The 21,267-nt window shown below is 53.8% G+C and overlaps 1 protein-coding gene across 2 annotated transcripts in view; it reads left to right on the forward strand.

Annotated features, from left to right (window-relative positions):
* Window positions 1-20,384, forward strand: part of LOC121167488 (neuropilin-1) — a 91,050-nt gene extending 70,666 nt beyond the window's left edge. The window contains exons 9-17 of one of the 2 annotated variants that reach the window (XM_040996927.1): window positions 4,493-4,824; window positions 5,212-5,356; window positions 7,363-7,467; window positions 10,206-10,265; window positions 13,808-13,945; window positions 15,699-15,970; window positions 16,523-16,619; window positions 18,459-18,509; window positions 20,077-20,384. In XM_040996927.1, the coding sequence (XP_040852861.1) occupies window positions 4,493-4,824; window positions 5,212-5,356; window positions 7,363-7,467; window positions 10,206-10,265; window positions 13,808-13,945; window positions 15,699-15,970; window positions 16,523-16,619; window positions 18,459-18,509; window positions 20,077-20,366 (1,490 nt within the window). In that variant the 3' untranslated portion in view covers window positions 20,367-20,384. The remainder of the gene's footprint in view (window positions 1-4,492; window positions 4,825-5,211; window positions 5,357-7,362; window positions 7,468-10,205; window positions 10,266-13,807; window positions 13,946-15,698; window positions 15,971-16,522; window positions 16,620-18,458; window positions 18,510-20,076) is intronic. The other variant, XM_040996928.1, reaches the window with a different exon arrangement.
* The last annotated feature ends 883 nt before the right edge of the window (window positions 20,385-21,267 follow it).

A 21,267-nucleotide genomic window follows, 5' to 3' on the forward strand; every position in this document is an offset into this window, starting at 1 on the left:
AATCCACTGCTCCACAACACTGGTCCCAGCATGCCAGCATCTTAGAGCTTTATCCACTAAGCTGAATCCTACCCCAAAAGCATGAATTTAGGATCTGATAGCTCTCTAGGTCAGATCCTACCCTCCTGTTCACCAGATTCTCTCTGTACAGTGTAGCCACCTGTCAAAGCCTCGGTTGTCTTCCATCGAAGACGTTGCTAGAGGCATGTACCCAGCTGGTGTGCTGTGATCTTGAGTGCTATGATGGATGCAGAGTATCTGGCACAGCCTGCTGGATGCAGGCATTTGTTTGGTAGAAGCTTTTTTTCTAGGAGTATGTAAGCCTCGTGGGTACTAGCACCAGAGCTATGCTCTATTCCCTGAGCAGTGGGCACTGATGGGGTCTGTTCCTGGGGCAAGGGACACTGACGGGGCCTCCTCCTGGGACAAGGGGCACTGATGGGGCCTCCTCCCGGGGCAGAGGACACTGATGGGGCCTCCTCCTGGGACAGAGTGCACTGACGGGACCTGTTCCCGGGGCAGGGGACACTGACGGGACCTGTTCCCGGGCCAAGGGACACTGGTAGTTCTTGAGAGTACACAACAGCACATGAAGTGCTCTGGCTTTGGAGGCTGCAGGTGTGACTGCAGTGCAGTGAACAATAAGTCTAAGTGGTGGAAATTCTCCTGCCACTCACCGCCTGCCCCCGACAGTGCCACCTGTGACTTATCTTTCCCAGCATCCATTTTTACTGCATGAGTAAACCAAGGCAGACATCCCTGTGTAAGTTATGCTCCCCTCCCCAAGTTGCTGGGCCCATCAGGGTGGGAGCTGGTGACAGACAGGATTGTGGCATCCCTGCTCGTACTGAGCCTCCTGCTTGAGGAGATGGACCACAGGTCTCCCCATGTCTGTGGCACAAGATAGGCAGGACCTCCAGTGTCCAGATAGAGGCCAGATAGACAGCAAATAACTTAGTATGAGGGTACATAAAGAGTTCATGGAAAATGGAGTTAAAGGGTAAGGTCATTTTGATACAAAAATTTTTGAAGTTCATGAAATGAACTTTTCATTTTTGCACCAAAACAAAATTACCTTTGAATTCCATTTTGCACGAACATGTTGAACACCTTGTATGTTCCATGTGATATTGGGAGCATTTGTGTACCCAGACATTCCTAGTCCTTTCTCTGAAGTCCTGGCAATCGGGCATCCTGCTTCTTGCTCTGCTTGTTTCTTAGTCTGGCAGCTCTATGTCCGCATGAGCTGTGAGTGGACCCTGCTGTGTGCTCTTCACTGTTGAGTCACATGCACAGGTTTTGGGCAGGGCAGACTAAGATGCCTCTCGGTGCAAGACAGTCAGCATCTGACTGCAGTGAGGCTGTGTTGGCCCAGTGGGGTCTGGTACCCCCAGGATCCTGGCTGTGGGGGCCAGTGCTGCTTTGGAGAAAAGGCATGCCTTGGGTGCAGGTATTATTCTCCTTACCATGTTAATTCTGTTTTCCTCCAAATGTTGTGTCCGCATGCCCCGTTATGAGCTGGGCCTTGCCTTGCAAAAGCTGATCTGGAGTCAGGCAGGTTGTGACCACAGTGAGCAAAAATGTATGACTTCTATTTTTAACACCACCATTCACAGGCCATCTGAAAAAAAAAAATCATTTTCTCAAGTCCTGTTTTCAATCCTCACTGTCCGGATCCCAGCCCAGAGCAAATACTGTGGCTGAATTACAGGGACAGTGCCTGACATAGTGAGAGCTGCCACCGTGGTGTCAATAAGCTGACTCACTGAGCAAACTGAGCAGATACCAGGCACGAAGCAGGACGTAAAGAGTCACGGAAAATAAAACAGCAACTTGGTTCCATGTCCTTGGAGGACCTAAGTCCTGGAAAAGCTGAGAGCAGCCCAAAGATGGGAATGCAGCCCTGGTCCTTCATTCCTGTGAGTCCTATGAGGGGAAGTGAGCCCACAGCAAGCATTTGCAAAGAGTCAGGGAGTCAGCAGTTAACAGAGGGACTGAGGGAAGGCAGGAGGCAAATGGCATGCGGGACAAGGAAGCACATTGTTTGAAGGCAGAATTGCATTGTTTCGTAAAAGCAGTTACCACTGATGCAGATGTGCGTTGACATCACCAGGGCTGCTCTAGGAGTGGGGGGCCTTATCACTTCAGCTGCAACAGCAGGTGTGCTGGGCATGTTCGTCTGTACCACTGAAAGTATTTTGGATGTCAGTCACCTGGGCTAAGCAGGTGTGTTGAACATTGTATCACTTACATTGCTGCAGGTGTATAGCGCATTATGTCCCCGGGGTTGCCATGTTTGTTAGTTGATGACCCTTGGGCTGCAGCAGGTATATTGGGCTTGTGTCACCTTGGCTGAGCAGGTGTATTGGGGCTGTGTCACCTGGGCTGAGCAGGTGTATTGGGGCTGTGTCACCTGGGCTGAGCAGATGTATTGGGGCTGTGTCACCTGGGCTGAGCAGGTGTGTTCGGGCTGTGTCACCTGGGCTGAGCAGGTGTGTTGGGGCTGTGTCACCTGGACTGAGCAGGTGTGTTCGGGCTGTGTCACCTGGACTGAGCAGGTGTGTTGGGGTTGTGTCACCTGGGCTGAGCAGGTGTGTTGGGGCTGTGTCACCTGGGCTGAGCAGGTGTGTTGGGGCTGTGTCACCTGGGCTGAGCAGGTGTGTGGGGCTGTGTCACCTGGGCTGAGCAGGTGTGTTGGGGCTGTGTCACCTGGGCTGAGCAGGTGTGTTGGGGCTGTGTCACCTGGGCTGGAACAAAGCAGTCGTATTGAGTTTTTGCATCACCATCGTTGCTCCAGGTGTTCGGATATTTTGAGTCTCCATCCTTGCATGGTTTTGTCACTTGGGTTCCTGCATGCATATCCGGTATTGTTTCATGTGGTTTGCAGGATACATAGGCTGTCCAAGCCTTCAGGATCTTAGATCCTAGCTGAGGACGCAGGGCCACAACCTGAGGCCTCTCAATGAAGCTGAGTACCTGGCTTGGGCTCCTCCTGTGCTGGTTGTCATGGTTCTGGGATGGGAGAGCTCAGGGTGTAGCTCAGGTTGTCTGGGACATTTTCCTCAGGAGCCATCAACAGGGACTTGACATCTGGGGACCTACTCTCTGTGTCCTGGAGCAAGAAGAGTTTGGGGAGAGGCAGTGGCCAAGGTGCTGCAGGCCAAGGAGGGTTGGCCTGACAGGCCTGTGCTCAGCACTGGGCAACACAAACACAGTGCACCCGAAAGGGTCCTAACAGAGCTGGATGGACAGGGTTCTTCATATGTGAGAGTCAGAGACACAATTTTGATCATCCTAGGTGTAATGTGCAGCCTGGGTAGGTTAAGACCCTTATTTCCTTTTTTCATTGTTATTGTGGCAGAAGACACAAGACATCAATTTTAGCACTTCTGCAAGTTTCAGGTGTGCAGTTGGGTCTCATGGAGCCCTGGTGATACTGTTGTGCCATCCCAGCAGACCCTTGCACCCACTGAACATGGCTGGTCGTCCTCCTCCTCCCTGGCCACTGCTACCCACTTGGTCCTACCGTGTGACTGCTCTGGAGCCTCCAGGCTGGGTCCCCCTGTGTTAGGATCATGCACCGTGTACCCCCTGTGTCCACCTTGTTTCACACAGCCACTCAGGATTCTATATGTGAGACTGATGTGACAGGAACAGTTTGAGGAAAGTTATGGTGTGATTGCCACTCAAAGACTTGGGTATGGTTTGAGACCAGGGCACCATTTAGTGCTATGGCCTGGCTCTGCTTGGGTCAGGATCAGGTCAAAGACATGGAGGCTACAGAAAGACCCAAGATTGGCAGGACAGAATTGGGAACTAGGAAAAGACCATCAGACTGGGCATGGATTAGCTGCATGGTCACGTGGTCGAGGAAAGTGCAGGCTGGGTCAGTCGGGGAACGATGCCTGATGTCCTTGGGCGGTGCAGACTCTGCTCCGTCAGGCTACTGCTTCAGATGCCCGTATCCCATTTGAAATGCTGCATTCCTGAGAGGTGACCAAGTGCTTGGGTGCCTGCTCCAATGCAGAAGACTCAGACTCAGTTCCTGGCTCCTGCCTGGCCCAGCCCTGGTTGACATGGGCATTGTGGGAGAAACAGCCAGTGGATGGAAGATCTCTTTGTCCCTAATAGTCTTTCAGATAAAATGAAAATTAGCCAATGAAGACTCTGCTCATGGCAGGAGAAACCAGGGTGGGGAAGTACCATGCACTTTACCTTGGCCTGCCTCTTCTGCTGTCTTGCACTTTATCTCCTCACCTTTCTCTCGGGCTTGTACTTAATTCTTTACTTCCCACACCCATCCAGGATGCACTTGTTGACAGTTTGTTGCTGGGCTATGAGCTGGCGAACAGAACGCTCAAGGATGGCAAGGGTGTGAGGGAAAGAAGGCTGTGGGTGGGATAGTAAGCCCTACAGGACACTTGGAGGCAGCCTCTGTGCCCACGTTGCGTCCTGGCTCTCACTGTCCTTTGCCACTTCCTTCCACACACAGATTACCCCTGCTCCGGGATGCTGGGCATGGTATCCGGGCTCATTTCTGACTCCCAGATCACAGCCTCCAACCAGGGGGACCGGAACTGGATGCCCGAGAATGTGCGCCTGGTGACAAGCCGCTCCGGCTGGGCCCTGCCTCCTGCATCCCATCCCTACACCAATGAGTGGCTCCAGGTGGACCTGGGTGAGGAGAAGGTGGTGCGGGGCATCATCGTGCAGGGGGGCAAGCACCGGGAGAACAAGGTGTTCATGAAGAAGTTCAAGATCGGGCACAGCCACAATGGTTCCGACTGGAAGATGATTATGGATGACAGCAAGCGCAAGGCCAAGGTGAGGACTGGACAGGGCCCGGAGGGGAGGTCTTCCTCATCGCCAGGTTCAGACAGAGGGACCCAGCTTTGCCACCCAGGAAACCCATCTCAGTCCCTGCAGCCCCCCCGATTCCAGGAAAGATGGGAACAGGAGTGGATCGTGAAGTTTGAGATAGGCAGAGAAGACTTGAGTGACAATGCCCTTGTTCCCCCGGGGGAAGGCCACTGTCTCCTTCAACCCTCAGCCCTCTGTACCCCTTCTCCAGCACAAGTGGGAGTGTCCCCACTTCCTATCCGGTTAGTTGAAAGGAAGTCAGCCATGCCTCTGCCCCTGCCCTGCTACGAGTCCCAAGAAGCTAGCAAAAGCAAGGTCCCCACAAGCTGACCGCTCTCCTCCTGTCCCCAGTCTTTCGAGGGCAACAACAACTATGACACGCCTGAACTGCGGACATTCCCACCACTGTCCACGCGTTTCATCAGGATATACCCAGAGAGGGCCACGCACGGTGGACTGGGGCTACGCATGGAGCTGCTGGGCTGTGAGCTGGAAGGTACCGTGGCTTCCCTCTCCACTCAGCTGTGCCTTGGCAGGCCACCCCTCTCAGGGGCCAGGTGCCTGATTCAGTGAGGCCCAGCATCCAGCCCATGTCCCAAGAGGCAGCTCTTCTCACCCCGGCTACTCGTTCAGCTCTAATTGTGGTCATGGGTGCTGTTGGTCAATCTGATCAAGTGTAATTCTCAGGTCAGGGACCCTCCATGGCATCGCATATGTCCACAATTGTGCCATCAAGCCCCAGATACCACCTTGGTTCGAGGGGAGACCCCCATGGGCCTCTAGGGTCTTGTTTCTATGCTAGTGGTGAGATCACCATAGGCCAGCAGGAAACAGCAAGTCGGGCACCAGGAATTTCCAGTGGACTCTGAGCTGCTGCAGGGAACAGCTTTACCTGGAGAACGACTAAGGTTCACTCTACCACACACACACACATGCAACAAGTCAAGGCCATACCAAGGACAAACTCGACTCACACTCCAACAGACAATCTGTGGTCATTTGGCAGAGAAGTGTGGACCCTTGCAAGTGAAGACCCTGGCCATGGTGCAGGTCTCAGCTTTAGAGATGGTGAGCATGAGTGGTTGAAAAGGCTGAGCTGTCGGCCCTTGGCTAGGTTGGTTCTGAATAAACAGAGAGAGGAAGTAACCACTGATGTGGTTGTTCTGAGCTTCAGAGTAACCACCACCAGCCTCAGTTGGCCAAAGTGGAGTTTTGTTGCTTGTGACTCCAGTTGCAGGCCCTGCTTGAATGCCCACATTTCACCCTGTTCTGTGGGAAGCACCTGAGTCTGCCCTTCTGTGAGTGTCCGTTCCACTGGTAGCTCATATATTTATCTAAGACACAGATAGTTAATTCAAATAGGAAATGGGGCAGAGTAAGCATCCATTTTCTACATTTTCAGTGTCATGCAGGCTGCACTGGGCCACTCTTGACAGACACAAAGAATGCAGAAAATAGATGAAACAGGCAGAAAATGTAAAGGACTGAGAAGTCACATGTCATGTGGAGCCTTGGGAAGACACTGGATCAGAGGCCGCTGTCGGATGGCCAGAGAGGACTCCATGCAGCAATGATAGCAGCCACGAGTGCCCAGAACACACACGGTCTTCCTAGGACCAACAGACATGTCTTAGTGGCAAGCCTGTTTGCTACCATGCATGGTGGAACATTTGGAAAAATTTAAACTTGGTTGTTTCTTTTTTAAAGATTTGTTTGAAAGCCATCGAGACAGAGGTCTTTCATTCACTTTCCAAATGGTTGCAAAACTTAGGACTTGAGCCAGACAAAAACCAGAAATGCTATCCAGGGCTTTCACATGGGCACGGGGACTCAGGGACTTGGACCAGTAGCAGGGAACTGGATTGCAAGTGGAGCAGCCAGGACTTGAACCAGTGCTCATATGAGATACTGGTGGCACAGACCACAGCTTACCCTGCTGCAGCACAACTCCAGAGCCCAAACGTAGCTGTTTCTACATTCATCTTACCTCTGCTCAATACTGAAGTGCAGTGATTCAAGGTCAAGGTTCTGTTGAGGAAGCAGCAGCACTCCTCAGGGCTGGAAGAGAACAGACCTGTCTCCTGAGTCCTCACTCTGCACATATTGTACGGTTCTCAACCATGCAAAAAAATGATACATCATCTCAAGCCTCATACAGTGAAATATTAACAGATTGCAAAAATGGGTGATAGGCTGTGGAGCAAAGCAGACTACACTAAGTGTAAGGTCTCCAAAACCAGCCTAGGATTAATGCTAGTGACCACAGATGTGAAGACAGTGCTGGGGCAATGGAGCAGAGAGGGACATGAGAATGGGGACTGCCGCCCCAAGGAAAGTCCTCCACCCAGGGTGGATTCAGGCACTTCTCAGAGGGGGGGATGATGCTACGGGTCAGATGCCATTTCAGGATCTGGGATGGGGCCTTAGATACCAGGTGCTGGCGGCCCCCTACCCTGCTGCAGCCATGCCAACCCCCAATCCTAACATGTGGTTTTGTCTTAGCACCCACAGCAGGGCCAACCACCCCCAATGGGAACCCAGTAGATGAGTGTGATGATGACCAGGCCACCTGCCACAGCGGCACAGGGGACGATCTACAGCTCACAGGTGAGCCGCCATCTCCCCTTCCTGCGTCACATTGAGACCACCCATTCTGTGGGCCAGGGGACATTGGTGGGGCGGGAGGGGGTGCTTCACTTGCTCTGTCACCATGACAACTGTGGCAATCCCAGTCATCAAGGTTAATTGCTCAAAGCCAAAGGCTGGGGATGACAATGGCTTTGGGGCTCTAGGAGCTGAGATCTCATCCTCTCCCATCTTTTCTCTGACTTAGCCATGCCCCTTCGAAGGCTGTTTCTGATAGGCCCGCATTCAAAATGCAACTTTTAGGATGGGATTTTATCAATCATTTCCTGTCAGTACATGCACAACTGTCTCCTTATCCCCTCCAACAGGTGGGCAGTAACAGGGCCTTGCTAACCCACCTACAAAGTGTCAGGCAGGTGCCAAGATGGGGCTGTGGCCATTAACGGCATCCCAGGGACTTCTGACCAGGTCAAAACATGGTTTCATGTGCTTCCCGATTTTCACAGAAGGTCAAAACAACCCCAACTACTGCTCTGAGGGTCTCAGAGCTCAAGGGACAGACTGTCATGAGGCAAGTCAGAGGACATGACCCTCATAGATGGGACCCCCCCCAAGAACATGCATTCAACACCCTGAGGCAGAACAGCCTGCACATAGATGCCCTACCTGGAACCTCACTTCCTAATGGCCAGGAGAACCTCTACCGCTCATCCCTCTGGCCAGTCACCACCACACTGTTGCTGCTCCTGAGTGCAGGTCCAGCACAGAATGGTTTACAGAGCACATGGAGGCAAGCCAGATGCTGTGGACTCGCACAATGGCTGCCAGCAACGGCTCCACCATTGCCCATCTCACGTCGCAGACGCTTCAGATCACAGACTCGTTTCTGCAAAAAAGCATTTGGAAAGCTCATGACTGGATCTTTTGAAACTGATGTCTGTGACTCCAACAGGGCAGGCTTTGTCCTGAGTGGCTGCACAGGGAACGAGACACGTAGAAAATGCAGCAGGGGCAGTTTTGTACAGGCTAAAGTTGGGCTTCAGCTTCACCTTCAGTCCATTTCCTCAGGCTGAAATAGGAAACAGATGCAGACACTGCCCCTGCAAAGGTGTGGCTGTGCCCCTGCAGCAGGTGTACCTGGGTCCAGAAGGGACAGCCACCCGTTAAGTCCACTTCCAGCACTGAAGCTGTTGGTTATTCTTTGCCGTAAAAAAAAAAGTGGGCTTATATGAGGGGCTTCACAAAGTTTGTGTGTCCAAGTCCATGCTTCATTTGTCATAATATGCCTTTTCCATGAATTTCACGAAGCCCCCAGTAAGTAACAGGTAGACCAAGGTTGTTTTCGAACCCTGCTGGGCAGAGACAGGAAGAGTGAGGCCAGGGCTGTATCTTCCAGTGTTTCATTCCTGTGCATAGACAACTAGATATCTCCTGCTGAACAAAGAGGGTCAGCCCTGACAGCAGAGGTACCAGGAGGCCGCAACGCACCTTGGAACCACGTGTCCCCAATGTAGAACCTAGCCTATGACCTGTAAGAAACCTGGTCACACATGCACCACTTTCTCAGCAAGCATGCACGCCTCAACTTGTTCTCCTCTGACATGAGAACTAACTGCTAATGCCGTGTGCCTCCCTGCAGTTCTACCACTACAGACGCCCTTGGAAACCCTTGGTATGCATGATCTTCCTCCTGCCACTCATCCCGACAGTTGGTTGTAGCGTTCTAAAACCATCTTGAGAGCACAATTTGAAGTGGGACCCATATCCTAACACCTTACCTGCAGGAGGCGCAGGGAGCCTGGCCTGTAGCACTACTGGAAGGGCAGAGCTCAAGGCCATCACCCTACAGATCCCGGTTCTCAGGTCCAGATGGATGCGGGGACAGGAAGCTGAGAGTGGAGCAGGTGTCAGGCTGCAGTGCCTGCTGGACAAGTCTGGAAGATGGCTCCGCCACAGAAGAGATGGATGCAACAGGAGAAAGCAGGCAAACCGAGGCTGCAGCCCAGCCCCATGGTCAGAGTGTTATTTGGGTCTCTGAGAAAGTTTCTCTCCCCCACATGCTTGGCAGCACAGGTGTCCTTGGGAAAAGCCAACAGTTTCAAGCAAAGGAAGGGAGCTTGCATCAACTCTAGCCTCTGCAAAAGCAAACAGACCAGGCCTGCAGCTCCCTGAAGCACCATCTGACACCATGGAGCCATCTACAGCACCGAAGCCAAGCTTCATACCGTGCATGGCACAGCCCTGCTCATCATGCTTGCACACCATGCTTGGTGAAAGAAGCACCACAGGAAGGGGGTCTCGGGCTGTTCCAGCTTCCCATGTGCCTGTAAAAGGACTGGCCGAGAGGGCATTCCATGGTTTCTCACCACAAGCCCACGCTGCATCTGTGCTGTGAGCCTTGGAGACAACTGGAGAGCTGGCACAGCCTCAGTGCCAGACGCAGCTGCAGGAGAAGCGCATTGTGTTGCCAGAGGAGAGCTTGTGGAAAGGGAGTGTTGTGAAACGGCACGTGCAGGCCTCTCCATCCCTTTTTCTCCATGCTAGTTTTAGAGGCGTCGTCTCTGAGCAGCAACTTTCAAGGGATTTTAAGGTGTTCGGTTAGAAACTAAAGTGTGCCTGCTGTGGCAGTGAGCAGAGTTCAAGGGAAATGGTGCCACGGTAGTGTGTCCGGCAGACTCCCTGCAGGAGTGCCAACTTCGACAGGCACAGGGCCCGTAACGCTTCCTTTCCCTGTCTCACGTTCCGATTTTGTCTTGCAGGTGGCACCACTGTGTTGAGCACGGAGAAACCCACAGTGATAGACAGCACCATACAATCAGGTAAATCCAGAATGCAGAAGGGTGAGCAAGGGTGGCCATCCTGGACCCTGCTGGGTGTCCTCACAGGGCCCTCCTGCCTTTCCACCGCAGCCATCGCTACTTAGGAGCAGCCCTGGCCTGCCCTACTTACCTTGTTTAAATGCACATCTAGGACCCAGCATGTCTAAAAATTCCAGGCAGGACTTTGTCAGGCAGCAGCCCAGACAGCAGAGTGGGCCAGCACTGCCTCCCCTGAGCTGGCACAAGGACAAGGTGTTGCCAGTGAGCATGCTCAGGAAATCGCAGTTGGGGGCAGTGGGCAGCAAGGGGAGCAGAGGCTCCTCTTTGTTTGCTTGGCCTGCTGGCAAGGTCTGCCCAGAAGCACATGGGGTTTGCCTTCTCAGGCCAGCTCCCTGCAACGCACATACACACACACCACACCACCCCTTTGTGCCTTCATGGTCATCTGTGAGAGTCGTGGGAGGGGATGTCATACCCCAGAGCTGGGGGCAGGACTAAACCACAAAACAAACTTCCCTCTGAGGGAACTTAATCCCAGAGTTCCCACCCCCATGCAGTTTAGAACCCCCAGAGAGGAGAAATCACATGACTTGTGACCCAAACTCCACGATGCTGTGGTCACACACATGGCTTGCAAGTGGTGAGGTGTGACCTTGCGGTCTGAGCAAGACTGAAGCCTCCCAGGACAGCCCTGCCCGCGCCCCTGTGGCCACCCCTGCCTGGGCCCTGTCTGGTTTTCTGCCTGGCTGCCTGTGACCCGTAGGTGGGCTGAGCACGAGGTGAGCAGCTGAGTTCTGTTCTCTGCTGTCCTGCAGTTTCCTCTCTGGCCTGTGGGGGCAGGCAAGGCTGAGAGGAGCTGGGATCAGGATAAAACTCTGGCATAGGGCAGCTGGGGAGTCCAAGACCAGAGGACCCTTTCCGTGTGCTGAGGGCTGGGATCTGGCCCATGAGTGACCTCAAGGTCACTGGCCTCCTGGGCTTACCGCAGAACTGTAGATCAGCAGGTGGTAGAAAGGGCCCAGGGTGGGTACATGGTCACCGCCCAGCAGGACCCTTCACGCCCACCATCAGCTCAAGTTGAGGTCCCCACCCAGCTTCCTGTTGAGGCAGTCTTGACCAGCTGAACAGTCTGTTCAGAGTGCTTGGCAAGGTCACTTGACTTCCTGTTTTTCCATTGTCTGAGTCTGAGTCCTGACTCTGGGCTCAGAGACTCTGCCTGCTGGTGCTGACCTGTCTGGAGGAGTCAGTCCAGTCTCCTGCTGGTCCAGGGGCTACACAGAACATCCATCAGGACATGGGTGTTTGCAAGCCAGGGGTCAGTCTACACTGGTCTCCCCAGATGGGGGTATACCTGTGGTGCCCTCCACCCCACTCTGCTGCTGAAGGCCTCCCACACAGATCTGGCCTGCAATTCCGCCATGCCTCAGCTGTCAGGCCCAGCCAGGGCCCGAGAATTCATTCGGAGGGCTCCTATCCCTGTGGTGAACTCAGGGCACAGGACGCTCCCGTGCTGGCACTGCACACAGGACACTCTGCTGGGAGCTAATGGGAGGGAGTGCTGCATCTAGCTGTTCCCTGAATAGGGGTGGGTGGGGGGACACGCTCTACACTCTTAGTGACTTCCCAGCCTGTACCCCTGCTGGTCTGGCCAGCAGGAACGGCATATGCGTGAGCCCATGCTCAGAAGTGGTTTTAAACGTGGTGTGTAGCACTTAGTCCTGCTGGCCCTGCGTGTAGAGACTGTCAGTGGATTTCAAGTTCAGGAAGGGACTGGGACAGATGCCTGCAAGCAGATTCAGCCAGGATCCCCTGTGGCTGCAGAGTGATGCTCATGGAAGTGAGGGTGCTACTGCTGGGTGTTTAGTACATTCGAATAGTAACGTTTCCCTCCCCCCCTGCTTTCCCTCCCTCTCTCCTTCCCCTTGTATGTGTGTGGATATTCCCTGTGTTTCGTCACCTTCCTTAGCCAGTCCTGAGCTAACAGCACTGAGTGACCCCTCTCCAATGAAGCACACTGCTTTGAAACATTTCTGTTGCACATTCAAGATTGCCCTCCGTTGTAGGGTTGAGACCCGAGGACAAAGACCAGTGGCTGGCTGACTGTTAGCACAGTTCTCCTTATTAAAATCCCAGGACTGGGAAGCACACAGAGAAAGTTCTGGAGTGTAGACTCTGGGTGTGTGAGCAATGAGGACAGACCAGAGTTGTAGGTGTTGTGCATACTATCCTAGAAGCCACAGTTCAGTCTTCTAACTGGAGAGTATGTGCCAGGGAGTCCCGAAGCCAGGGACATGGGCAGTCATGGGCTCTCAGTCCAGCTCCGAGCAGTGAACCTGGAGGGCACACCCCAATGTGTGGCCGTGGTGCCAATGTGGACCACACCTTTCCCAGGACACTGCAGCCATGGGGCGGCCCCTTGCACTACCTGAGTACGTGTGTGTGTCTCATGGTTCCCAGTAGGTCAGTCACCTGGTCATTGGGAGGGCCCATCTACTCATCCTGGTAACTCCTACAGTGAGTACCCTCCAGAATTTGCCATGAGCCTGATGAGAGCTCCTTACATGCTGAAATGATGCTCAACAGAAGCACCTGCACCCTGCGGGAGTTATCCAAGAGCCCAGCCTTGCATGTCAGACCTAGGGGTGGAGGCACACCACCCTGGGGCCCATCTGGGCGTCTTGGTCTGTTTCTGTGCTGCCACCTTGTGGACCTCAATTCTGTACGCCTCAAGCCTTGTCCGGAGAGCAGGATAGGCAGTGGTGGAGCTTGTTCCCACGGCTGTTGTTGCCTTAGCACTCCCAGGCCAAGTGCTCATGTTCCCACACTCCTCTTTCAACAGGGGTGCACTGAACATGAGGCTGTTTGCATAACACTGAGGGTGAACACGGCACCTCTGTTTTGTCTCCAGACTCTTGAGGAAGTGTGGCATGGCTGTTTGTGCACATTGACCTTATGTGGGTCGCACCGTGATAGAAAGCAGGGTGGACAATGTATATATACATGGATTCACTAACAAAGCAGAAACCTGCACTAAGGGACCTACTAGGAGACACAGCAGCAGCAACAACAAAGCAAAATTGAAAAATACCAAGCGTTTACTTCCCAGGTTTCTGCCCCAACAAGCACAGCCCCAAGGCCCCTGGTGCCATGAGAACAGACGCCCCAGCTCACCTTCTAAGATCCTGCTCTCACTGCACATGCCACTCTGAGATTTCTCCTCGGAAACACAGCATCCTCTGGTTTACATTCCGAGGTGGGGGAGGAGGTCCAGAATGACAGTCCTTCTTGGAAAGTCACCTCCCTGGAGATTTGCTGTCAACCCCATCTAACAAACAGCAGTGGCCTCAGCACAACTGCACAAGATGAAACTGCCAAGTGTGGTTTCACAGGCATTCCGCATCTCTGCATGTTTCCGATTCCCTGGGTCTGGCTTTCCCAGACACGCAACTGGTCAAGCCTTGTTTGTCAAGGACAGAGTCCTTCTACCTTTAAAGTGACCGAGTCTCTCTCTTCCTTCCACTCTCCCACCCCACCTGCTGCAGAGTTCCCCACGTACGGATTCAACTGTGAGTTTGGCTGGGGCTCACACAAGACCTTCTGCCGCTGGGAGCATGACAGCCAGGTGCAGCTCAGGTGGAGTGTGCTGACCAGCAAGACTGGGCCCATCCAGGACCACACAGGTATGCAGCTAAGGTGCTCCTCCAGGCAGGGAGGGAGCACCAGAGCCTCTTCCTTTGGGGGCTAGGAAATGCCATGCGTGCCCACTTGTGCCTTTGTTTTCTGGGAACCGGGCCCTCCGCCCCAGAGGAGAGGCTGAGGCGGGAGGCCAACTGCCTGGGATTGGGGAAAGGTGCCTGGGGCCAGACTGTGTATCTATCTGTGCTCTCTCTACATTTTTGCTGGGTTTTCACTCACGGGCTGTTTCAGATACATTCCAACACAGAAAGGAGCCGGGGATGTGTAACCTGACCAAAAGAGCTCCTTACTTGGTCATGTAGCTGTGTTCCTAGCATCCCAAGGCTGGGTTATTTTCTACCCAGTTCAGGTGTCTTCCCAGGGTGAACAAGCGACTCTTGCTCCCTGATCCCACCCTTTAATTGCAGAACTCAGCTGGCTCCAACACCACTGCCCTCTAGGATCCAGGGAACTCACAGTAGCTGCACAGAAAGGCCCCAGCCAGCCCACTTGTTCTCCTGGCTGTCCCCATTCAGGAGCCCTCCTTCTGCACACCACTCTCATCACGCTCGCTCTTTCCCCTCCCGTGAACACAGCCATTAAACGAGCTGAATGGGCTGCCTTCTTGCCTACTGAGAGTGACAAGGAAATTGGCCGCAATTGGGCTCCTTCAATTCTGACACACTTTCCATTGAGCTTTAAGACAAGCGGTTTTAGAAAACTTAAAATACTTTGACTGTAAGTGGCATCAAATTAACTAAATGCAATTAGCCCAGCTGAAGGCAGTAATGGTGGGAAAATTGATGCAAAGTGAGGCCAAATGGCCCAGTCACCCTGACACTTAGAGGAGGTTAAGAGCTGTGTGAGGCAGACACAGAAGCTAAAAGGCTGGCAGAGGGAAAGTGCTAACAATGACATAGTTCCTGACCTGGAGCTCTGATGAAAGCCTCAGAAGGGAGGTGGCTGAGAGCTTGGCCCTGCAGTCCCCACACCCCCACCCCTGGCAGGCGGGAACCTTCACAGACAGCCCTTAGAGGCTATCAGAGGTGGAGGTTCAGGGAGGGACAGGACAGCTCCACATCTGAAAGGCAGAGACTTGTCAACAGGAGACAAGGCAAGTGCAGAGAGAACCCCCTCCCCCAGCACATGAGGCTCCTGGGTAGAGCTGTGCAAATCAGGCCCTGAGTTTCCTGAATACAGCCTGGGCCAAATCTCCCACTATGCACGGGTTCACCTGTCTAAGAAGGACAGTCAGGATTCCCTTCCCTGACACAGCCCTAATGGCCACAGCAGCTGGGGCTGGACCAGGCCAGAAGGAGCTCCACCCATGTCTTCCCCATTAGTAACAAGCACCTGAACCATATTACCTGTTGCATCCCAGAGTCTGCGTTAGCAGGAAGTTGGGTCAGAAGCAGAGCCAAGACTTGAATCCAGGCTCCGATACAGGTTGTAAATATCCCAACTAGCAGCTTCACCAAGGCACCAAGCACCTGCCCCAAACCAGGTATTCTGTCTGCTGTGGATGCTAGCTGGCACCTTCCTGCCAGTGGCATGGGTGCCCCTGATAGTGCATAGCCCTAAGACATGTCTGAGTCTGTGCTGGCCACATGCCTAACCCAATAGGAGGTGCTCACAGCATGGCCTCGGTGTTGCTCCCCTGCTCTATGCCTGCGGCTTAGGTTTCTGGGGCTCAGCACAGCAGGAGAGAGGACAGAGCACACTGGGGCCTCCTCCCTGACCCCATGTTTGTCACCACAGGGGACGGCAACTTCATCTACTCCCAGGCTGATGAGAACCAGAAGGGCAAAGTGGCCCGGCTGGTGAGCCCCGTGGTATCGTCACAGAGCAGTGCCCACTGCATGACCTTTTGGTATCACATGTCTGGCTCCCATGTGGGCACACTAAGAGTCAAGCTGCACTACCAGAAGCCAGAGGAGTACGACCAGCTGGTGTGGATGGCCATTGGACACCAGGGAGACCACTGGAAGGAGGGCCGCGTGCTGCTGCACAAGTCACTGAAGCTTTACCAGGTGCTGCCACATGCTGGGCTGGGAGGGGCAGCTCAGGGAACAGGCTGAAAAGCCATGGGGATGCCTGCAGTGCCACTGCCCCCAAAGATGGCCTTCCTGGAGCCCAGGCCCCCGTGTGCGGGCAGCAGAATCTGGGTCTGAGCCGCCACCATCGGCTCTCTTTGCATCCCCTGGGCTTTTCAAGTTGATATATGTAAGAAGCAGAGTGGCAGAGCTCCAGTCTGTGGATTCTCTCCCAAGAAGCTGAGACAGAACTCTACCCAGGTCTCCCACATGTAGCTGGCACCCACTCACCTTGCTGTCTCTCCCACCAGGGAGCTGGGAGCCAGAGATAGAAAACAAACAGAAGTTACAGTGTGGGACCAACGCCCTCACCTTGTCCCCTGGGAATTTTGGCTATCTCATCGCCAGGCAGCTGGCTGGTTCCTGGGCCAGGTGCACGGGAATCAGTCTGGATTCCGCTCCTGTGCCCCAGCTTCAGCTGCACAATGTCTCTGGCACTGCCCTTTGGGATGGCCACTTATACCCTGTGAACTGTTCTTGTTCTGGCAGGTGATTTTTGAGGGGGAAATCGGCAAAGGAAACCTGGGCGGGATCGCTGTGGACGACATCAGCATCAATAACCACATCTCTCAGGAGGACTGTGCAAGTAAGTACAGGCAGCCATGGACACCACCGGGCATGTGCCCCCGGGACAAAAACATGCTGTGATGATGTGGGCTTGGGAACACCATGGGAAATGCGAGAGGCCAGTCGCCGTTAGCTGCCCCATCACCTAACCCAGCCCATTCACATCACAAAGTCTGGTTGGAACCCACAAACCTTTGGCATGTGACATGAATTCCAGTGAGCAGAGAAGCAAAGCTGACCCTGTGATAGCCGCCACAAGCATGGGGATGGAGTTGGAAGCTCAGACTCCACAGACATGGGGTACAGCAGGGCAGGCTTTTGGTGACTAAGAAAGCAGTGTCTTTCACTAAGACAATGCTGAATATGAGCCACACAAACCATCACCCTCCACCGTACTGCAAATACATACATGAAAAAGCTATAACCTTAACAAATGAAATCTAGAGACTTCGATCCTATGTGGGAGCGGGTCTTGGTAAATTCACAACCCTGTTCCTAATGCGGATGGCACAGTGGTCAGTCTTGGCAGTGCTGTGGCTGCACTAATTATTGGCTGTAGGTCATCACAGCTCAGGATGTCAGTTATAGCAAAATGGAACAAGCCTAACTGGCACAATTAGGCATAGTTGGTCAGTATGGCGTATAGCGCAGTGGTCAATCTTGGCAGCGCTGTGGCTGCATTAATTGCCGGAAGTCACCACATCACAGGACGTCAATTACTACAAAACAGAACAAGTCTACTGGATAAGTGTCAGACAGAAGAGGGGTGTTGGATATGGCAGGTCTTGTCATTGTAGCACTTCACGGAGCTTCACTGTGCGGGATGTGGACAACAGAGACCCTGCCTGGGGCAGAAACTGGGGAGCAGCAGTAGGAGAAATTGGATAGTACTCAGAAAGAGGACTGCAAGGGACAGTGTGTGTCTCTGGACTGTGTGGGGAAATATGTTTCACGCTACGGCACTTGGCAAATCATCAAAAAAATTGCAGTTACATCATAGATGATGGAGGCCCAAGTCCTCTTCACAGCCAAAGCAAGCATGCCATTTAGTGACACAGGTGACATGACTGCTGACCCACTGCACATGTCCTCCCCACAGCCTAAGCAGGCATGCCTGTAGTGACACAGCAGGGGACATCACCATTGTCCACCACCCAGGTCGTCCCCACAGCTACTGAAAACATGCCAGGTTGTACTTGGAGACAGGTGAAGAGGACAGATGTGGCATTGCAGTAAGCTATCTTGCAGCATTTCTTCCTGTGGCAATCATCCACTCCTTGTGGCTGCCACCTACCACGCTCAGAAGTCACAGCCTCAGCTCCCCCACGATGCCTCTTTGTGTAGAAATGTGTCGGAGATGACTGTGCATGCTTGCTTTGTCACATGTCCTCACTCCCCTGTGGGGTTCATGCAAGAAGCCCATCCGTCCTAACACAGTGTGCAATCCATGTGGTTCTGAGGGCTGGGGAACTCACTGCCACGCAGTGTCCCCACCTCCTGCAGAGACATTCAGGTCCCAAATGTCAGGACACAGGACACAGCCTGTCTCCCCATAGGCTACAGCACAGCAGCCCACCCTGCAGCCCCAGGGCTCTCTTTGCTCCAGGTTCCTCCCCGTTACAGACACCAAGGCATGTTGCTCACCCTGCCCTTCTCACAGCCACACCCCTGGATACAAATGCACACCTAAAGGGGTGGCGCTAGGACCCCAGGCTGCCTCCCTGCCTGGGCAGCTTTGTGCAGCTGGGGGAGGGTATCACAGTACTCATGTATGTCTGTGCCAGAGTGGACACAGTTGGTGCAAATGTGTATTTTCTTGGCCATCCAAATATCTCTCCAACTTTGTTTCACTTGTCAGAACCTGCAGACCTGGATAGAAAGAACTCAGAAATTACCATTGATGAAACAGGTAAATCTGTCTTACTGACCAAATGTTTTTAAATGGCTCCCATGAACTTTGTCAAAGAATGGTCTGGATCTTTGATTCAAATAGTAACCCATGTAGTAGACCCTAGGACACAAATGGGAGGCTGTCCTAGGTGGTTCCCACCATGCAGAGCTGCACCAAGCTGGGCAGTGGGATGGCAACCGTTGTTTCTACCTGGGAACTGTAGACACCCAAGTGCTTAGATCTGACTGATCTGAGTCTGGCTTCTGGGACCGCCTGCCCTGCTGCATCGCCCGTTCAGTGAGGAGGAGGAGGAGGGTGCAAGCAAGAATTCACTGAGTTCCGAGTGCTCTACAAGTGTGTCTTGTCTCCTCCCGACAGCAGTTCCCATCTCAACAGAGCAAGATGACGTGCTGGACATAGTGGAGAAGGTTGCCTCAGAGGCAGCCGGCTTAACTCCGACACCCCCGCTGCCAGGCACTGCATTGCCATCAGCCACGAGCTGTGGCATCAAATGGTACCCATGGCATCCTGGCAGATGACTTTTGTTCTCTAGAGGTGCCTGGTCCTGTTTCTCAGGTGGCCATGACCTCACTCTCAGTTGCACCACAGATCCATGCACTCGGGGAGCCCCTTGTCATGGGGGAACAGTGCCTGGTGCTCACAGCTGCTGCAGGCCTGCTGTCTCGCAGCTCTAGGTCTCTGGTCAGGATCTGTGTCTTTTGGAACACCATGAGAAAACTGCATGAGGGCATGTACTCACCCTGCAGGCCTCTCCTGGTGCCAGCTGAGCATGCTTCAGGATCCATATCCCCAGGGCTGCATGGCACACTGCCCAGCAGGTACAATCAGCGTGGTTCTCCACAAAGTTCATGCAAATCCATATTAGGAGACGACTGTGTGGGTTTCTCACTTTTTACACTGAAACAGACATCGTAAAGATTTCAAAGAGCAGTAGGGAGGGAAGAGAGAATCAGTCTTCCACTAGTCCATTCCCCAGATGCCACAATGGCCAGGACTAGACCTGCTTAAAGTCAGGAGCCAAGACATCCATCCAGGTCTCCCATTTAGGCAGAGGGTCCAAGGTATTTGACCTTCCTAGGTGCCTTAGCAGGGAGCTGGATTAGAAAGAAAAGCTAGAACTCAAACCACGGCCCCCACGTGTAATGCTGGCATCACACACAGCAGTGAAACTCGCTGCACCACAGTGCCAGCCCCCAGATCCATTCCCCAATTCCATTTGTTTCCATGAACTTCTGAGGAGACACCCCCATCCACCTGGTGGTAGCCTTCCTGGACACCATGGAAGCGCTGCCCAGGGCTGGTTTTGAGATCTGCTTGTGCCAAGTCCCTGCAGGACTAGCCCATGCTGGACACCCTGCAGGGCTCAAGGCATGCATTTCTGCTGGGGTCAAAGCCTGGCACTGTCACAGGCTGCAGAAGCTTGCGCCAGGACAGCACACAGCCTCCTCTGGGCCCAGCAGCAGGAGCTGAGCTGCCTGCAGGGAGAAGAACACCTGTCTCCCTGTGCCACCTGCCCTGTTTGCTTGCTCTGCTGCTCACCCAGCCCATCCTGCTTCTCTCCTAGGCAGCACCCCGGGATATGAAGGCGAAGGGGAAGGGGACAGGAATATCTCTCGGAAGCCGGGCAACGTCCTGAAGACCCTGGACCCCATCCTCATCACCATTATCGCTATGAGCGCCCTGGGTGTGCTCCTGGGTGCCGTGTGTGGGGTGGTGCTGTACTGCGCCTGCTGGCACAATGGCATGTCGGACAGGAACTTGTCTGCCCTGGAGAACTACAACTTTGAGCTCGTCGACGGCGTCAAGTTGAAAAAGGACAAGCTGAACACACAGAGCAGTTACTCAGAAGCGTGAAGGCAGACGGCCAGGCGGTGTGCAAAGCTGAAAGTTGAGAGCCGCAGCAGACAATGGGGCTTGGCACCAGGCACCATGGACCTCTCCCCGTCAGACTGGGAGGTGTGTGGCCATGGACGCTGAGCCAGGCTCTTCTCAGGAGCTGCTGTGAGCGTGGCCGGCAGACACGAGCACGGAGCTCACTCCCTCGTGGTCATGTGCAGTCAGGAATCACAAGCTGGCATGGCAGCGGACGTGACGGACTGACCTGATCATTCACTGCGACTCCCCCTCTCTACTCACTCCTCCCTCCCTGTGTGCGCTCTCAGAAGCAATGCCGGCACCACGTGTGCCATAGGGCCCTGTTGACGGATGTGCCACCTGAAGTAGCCCAGTGCCCAGAACAAACCAGAACAGCTGCATTTTGTCGGACCCTTGTTGTGTCATTGCCCGTAGCATGGGTAGGTCCATGAGGGGTCGGGACATTGGGTTGCCAGGACAACCTGGGTCCCAGGCTAACATGCATGGGCTGTGTTTACGAAGCAATACTGCCAGCTCCTCTGCATGCCCCTCCGGGTCATGACGCAAAACCTGGCGCCCATGAGCTCTGCGGACAGAACCGCGTGCCCACTCTGCCACGCCCCACCTTGGCACTGGCTAGTCTGCATCCTTCAAGTGCCTTTCGTTTGTACTGGTTCTCCGTGTTCCATCGGTGACCCACTCTGTTTCCTGCCGAGGAGGTGCACGCACCGTGCTAGCATGAGGGATCCCAGTGTGAGGCGCCAGCCCCCAGGAAGGCAAGGGCTCTGTTGTGGCAGAGTGGCTGCACTGGTCTGCTCTCCTGTGGTCCGACCCCGTGTCTCTTGATGCTTTTGTATAAAGCTGCAATACTCTACTGTTCTTTCATACGGAATGTATTTTC

This window comes from Ochotona curzoniae, unplaced genomic scaffold, assembly GCF_017591425.1.
Source record: "Ochotona curzoniae isolate NIBS_2020 unplaced genomic scaffold, NIBS_Ocur_1.0 patch377, whole genome shotgun sequence".
Taxonomy (NCBI): domain Eukaryota; kingdom Metazoa; phylum Chordata; class Mammalia; order Lagomorpha; family Ochotonidae; genus Ochotona; species Ochotona curzoniae.